The sequence below is a fragment of the Salvelinus alpinus genome, chromosome 30 (genome assembly GCF_045679555.1).
Source record: "Salvelinus alpinus chromosome 30, SLU_Salpinus.1, whole genome shotgun sequence".
Lineage (NCBI taxonomy): Eukaryota > Metazoa > Chordata > Actinopteri > Salmoniformes > Salmonidae > Salvelinus > Salvelinus alpinus.
This window is the reverse complement of record NC_092115.1, coordinates 14,102,550-14,107,095: the sequence shown is the minus strand read 5'-3', so window position 1 is coordinate 14,107,095 and position 4,546 is coordinate 14,102,550. Positions and strand designations below refer to the sequence as shown.

The 4,546-nt window shown below is 42.2% G+C and overlaps 1 protein-coding gene across 3 annotated transcripts in view; it reads right to left on the bottom strand.

The window, feature by feature from the left end:
* LOC139560125 (CMRF35-like molecule 3) overlaps window positions 1-1,987 on the bottom strand; it is a 5,670-nt gene extending 3,683 nt beyond the window's left edge. The window contains exons 1-3 of one of the 3 annotated variants that reach the window (XM_071376654.1): window positions 1,653-1,901; window positions 1,250-1,375; window positions 1,027-1,165 (exon numbers count right to left, since the gene is read on the bottom strand). In XM_071376654.1, the coding sequence (XP_071232755.1) occupies window positions 1,027-1,165; window positions 1,250-1,327 (217 nt within the window). In that variant the 5' untranslated portion in view covers window positions 1,328-1,375; window positions 1,653-1,901. Of the gene's footprint in view, window positions 1-1,026; window positions 1,376-1,652 lie in introns of all 3 variants that reach the window. The other 2 variants (XM_071376655.1, XM_071376653.1) reach the window with 2 other exon arrangements.
* Between the last annotated feature and the right edge of the window lie 2,559 nt (window positions 1,988-4,546).

Below are 4,546 nucleotides of genomic sequence, written 5' to 3'. Positions count from 1 at the left end.
TGTTCTGAGGGCAAAAGGGGGTGGAGCTCAATATCAGAAAGGTGTTCCTAATGTTTTGTCCACTCAGTCTTTTGTCTGACTGCTGACAGGGAATCAATTGTGTGGTTGTTCTGTACTCCACATAGATATCTCCCAGCATCCTCTTGGGTTAGTCTGGTGATGGTCATGGTGAGAAAACTGTCTGTCTTGTTGTGGAACAGTGAGAACCTCCCGTTCTGGCTTTTGGTTGTTGTCACTTTAACATCACCTAGAGACTTAGGTCGTGTCTTCTCTTTGCAGAAGTATTTCTGATTGTCTTCATACTTTTCATCATAAACACAGTGGATGGAGACTGACCGTTCTTCATACTGTAGCCAGTCACTGCAGTGGGATTCTCACAGCACCAATCTGTCATTTTAAACAGACATGTAGGCCTAGGGCTCAGAAAGAAGTTCATGCGATGTATTAACAAATAAATATATAACATAACAGAACAAGAAAGGTTTGGAAACTCCAATGACAAAAAAGTGTACACCATGAAACTTCCTTGTCTCATGTCCAGACGCTGTCCTGTCCCTTGTCCGTTGCTCAATAAATGTTCTCCCTGTACCTGCTTTTCGTCTACCAGCGTCGATCCTTACACGCACATTTATAGACAGAGCTATAGATGCAAGGACTGACCATCCACCAGATCAACATTGTAGTTTTAACCATGGTTTGAGTCTTTACAGTGTTTTTGTTAACAATTACATCGTTTACAAACAATGGAGCAAAGAAAGCAAATATTTAGAATTTTAGTGTGATATGACAGTTGAATTAAGCTCCTGAGGCATTTCTAAGTTATATATTTCAAGAATAAATGGGTATATATCATACATTCTAAAGTACAAAAGTTTGCAAAAGTGAATGTAAAATACGGAATAAAGTGGAAGGATCTCAAGTTAGGATTCGTGTCAATAGCAGAAGCTTGATTAGGAATGTATATTACAAAATGTCTAGTTTGGAAGTGATAAAGGTTCGAGGATGAGAATGAAAGGTTTACAGTACCTCTAGAGACTATAAGGTTGACTTCAACGTAGTTATCTAGTTTCCATTTGACTGTTTCCTCTCCACACCAGTATCTCCCAGCATCGTTTAACGTCAGGTTGGTGATGGTCACGATGAAGACACTTTCCTCTCTGTTGCCCTTCAGAGAGTATCTCCCGTTAGAAGTGCTGTTTTCCTCCGCCTCAGTCTTAATAACTTTGTCTTTATTAAAAACAGTACAAACCCCTTTGCAGAGGTACTTCTGGTGGCTCCTCCACTCCTCTCTATAGGGGCATCTGATCTCTGCCTTGCCCCCCCTCATATCCTTCTACTGTGATCAACTCTGCTGTACGCACACTCCACACAGCAGCTGTAGGACACACCAACAGTCTCATTACAAACAGTACAAACACCCCAGCTTCCATTTCACATACTGTAAGAGTGGATTCTGCTCTGGTACACCACTAGTGTTCCCCATCACATCCATCAGTACATACTGGACCTTGTGTTCCTCAGTGTCCCCTCCCCTTTATCTAACAACATTATCACTGAGTGAATGGAGTTACACTGTAAAATGTTACAACCAAATGTATCCAACTATAGAGAGGAGTCACTGGAGATGTGTTCATTCAGTCTGATGTACTCACCTAAGAGGAGGACAACCTTCAGTGTGGGGACCTGCAGGATAACCATGATGACTTGTGGCTCCCAGCTAGATCAAGTCTCTTTAGACCCTGTACATCCTGTTTACTCCAGTCCCCTCAATACTTCTACATCCAGTTACCACCCCAGTACAGGAAGGTCTGCTCCTGCAGTGTGCATGAGAACCACTCTCAAGGTGTGTGTGTGTGTGTGTGTGTGTGTGTGTGTGTGTGTGTGTGTGTGTGTGTGTGTGTGTGTGTGTGTGTGTGTGTGTGTGTGTGTGTGTGTGTGTGTGTGTGTGTGTGTGTGTGTGTGTGTGTGTGTGTGTGTGTGTGTGTGTGTGTGTGAGTGTGTCTACGCTGAGCCACGGAAGTCCTTCTGTTTGACTAAGTACTTCCTGAAACCATTTCACTTCTCAGGAACACTTTATTATAATGTCCGCCAATAAACAATTTATAAGACATTTATAAAGAGTTTGCTCACCATTTATTAATAATTTATTCCTACAATATATGTTAAATAAAAACAAGGTCCTGCTTTAAATGAAGTGCACCTTATAAAGCTTTGTTAAAGCCTTGTTAAAGGCTTCAGAACCACTACATGAATGTGTTACAAATACGGTTTTATAAATGGTTCATAAATTTGGCTTAAATGTGTGACATAACCACCATTTATTTTTTTTATTTTTTATTTTTATTTCACCTTTATTTAACCAGGTAGGCTAGTTGAGAACAAGTTCTCATTTGCAACTGCGACCTGGCCAAGATAAAGCATAGCAGTGTGAACAGACAACACAGAGTTACACATGGAGTAAACAATAAACAAGTCAATAACATGGTAGAAAAAAAAGAGAATCTATATACAATGTGTGCAAAAGGCATGAGGTAGGCAATAAATCGAATAATTACAATTTAGCAGATTAACACTGGAGTGATAAATCATCAGATGATCATGTGCAAGAAGAGATACTGGTGTGCAAAAGAGCAGAAAAGTAAATAAATAAAAGCAGTATGGGGGGTGAGGTAGGTAAATTGGGTGGGTAGTTTACAGATGGACTATGTACAGCTGCAGCGATCGGTTAGCTGCTCGGATAGCAGATTTTTAAAGTTGTTGAGGGAGATAAAAGTCTCCAACTTCAGAGATTTTTGCAATTCGTTCCAGTCGCAGGCAGCAGAGAACTGGAAGGAAAGGCGTCCAAATGAGGTTTTGGCTTTAGGGATGATCAGTGAGATACACCTGCTGGAGCGCGTGCTGCGGGTGGGTGTAGCCATCGTGACCAGTGAACTGAGATAAGGCGGCACTTTACCTAGCATAGCCTTGTAGATGACCTGGAGCCAGTGGGTCTGACGACGAACATGTAGCGAGGGCCAGCCGACTAGGGCATACAGGTCGCAGTGGTGGGTCGTATAAGGTGCTTTAGTAACAAAACGAATGGCACTGTGATAAACTGCATCCAGTTTGCTGAGTAGAGTATTGGAAGCTATTTTGTAGATGACATCGCCGAAGTCGAGGATCGGTAGGATAGTCAGTTTTACTAGGGTAAGTTTGGCGGCGTGAGTGAAGGAGGCTTTGTTGCGGAATAGAAAGCCGATTCTTGATTTGATTTTGGATTGGAGATGTTTGATATGAGTCTGGAAGGAGAGTTTGCAGTCTAGCCAGACACCTAGGTACTTATAGATGTCCACATATTCTAGGTCGGAACCGTCCAGGGTGGTGATGCTAGTCGGGCGTGCGGGTGCAGGCAGCGAACGGTTGAAAAGCATGCATTTGGTTTTACTAGCGTTTAAGAGCAGTTGGAGGCCACGGAAGGAGTGTTGTATGGCATTGAAGCTCGTTTGGAGGTTAGATAGCACAGTGTCCAAGGAAGGGCCGGAAGTATATAGAATGGTGTCGTCTGCGTAGAGGTGGATCAGGGAATCGCCCGCAGCAAGAGCAACATCATTGATGTATACAGAGAAAAGCTGTGTACCACACTATTTACCAATATATATTTTTAGCTGTCTATTTACCACCACAAAACGATGCTGGCACTAAGACCGCACTCAACGAGCTGTATAAGGCCAAAATCCAATAAGAAAATGCTCATTCAGAGGCGGCTCTCCTAGTGGCCAGGGACTTTAAAGCAGTCCTAGACGGATTACCAGGACGTGTACTCAGAGCATGCTCTGACCAACTGGCAAGTGTCTTCACTCACATTTTCAATCTGTCCCAGACCGAGTCTGTAATACCTACATGTTTCAAGTAGGCCACCGTTGTCCCTGTGCCCCAGAACGCCAAGGTAACCTGCCTAAAAACCTGCCATGAAGTGCTTTGAAAGGCTGGTCTACCTAAATTGCCTCGTACACTTGCACATCGACTCGGTACTGGTACCCCATGTACATAGCCAAATTATCGTTACTCATTGTGTATTTATTCCTTGTGTTATTATTTTTCTATTGTTGTATTGTTTCTCTATTTTCAATCTCTGCGTTGTTGGGAAGGGTCCGTAAATAAGCATTTCATTGTTAGTCTACACCTGTTGTTTATGAAGCATATGACAAATGCAATTTGATTTGATTCCATCGAGGTCCTTTACGACTCCAGGACAAGGAAGCTTACAGGAAAGATCAGCCGTATAGCCACTCTACATTTACATATCTGCTCATTCTCTTATAGCTCTATGCTCACTCTACCTAGCTGTATATACTGTATGTAAACTCTGTTGTCTGTATTCTGTCTCTAAATGTTATCACTATCATTAGCAAGTTGTCTATCACTAGCATGCTGGCTATCATTCGCATGTTGTCTATCATTAGAATGTTATCTATCACTGCCATGTTGTCTATCACTAGCATGTTGTCTATCATTAGAATGTTTTATATCACTGCCATGTTGTCTATCACTAGCATGTTGTCTATCA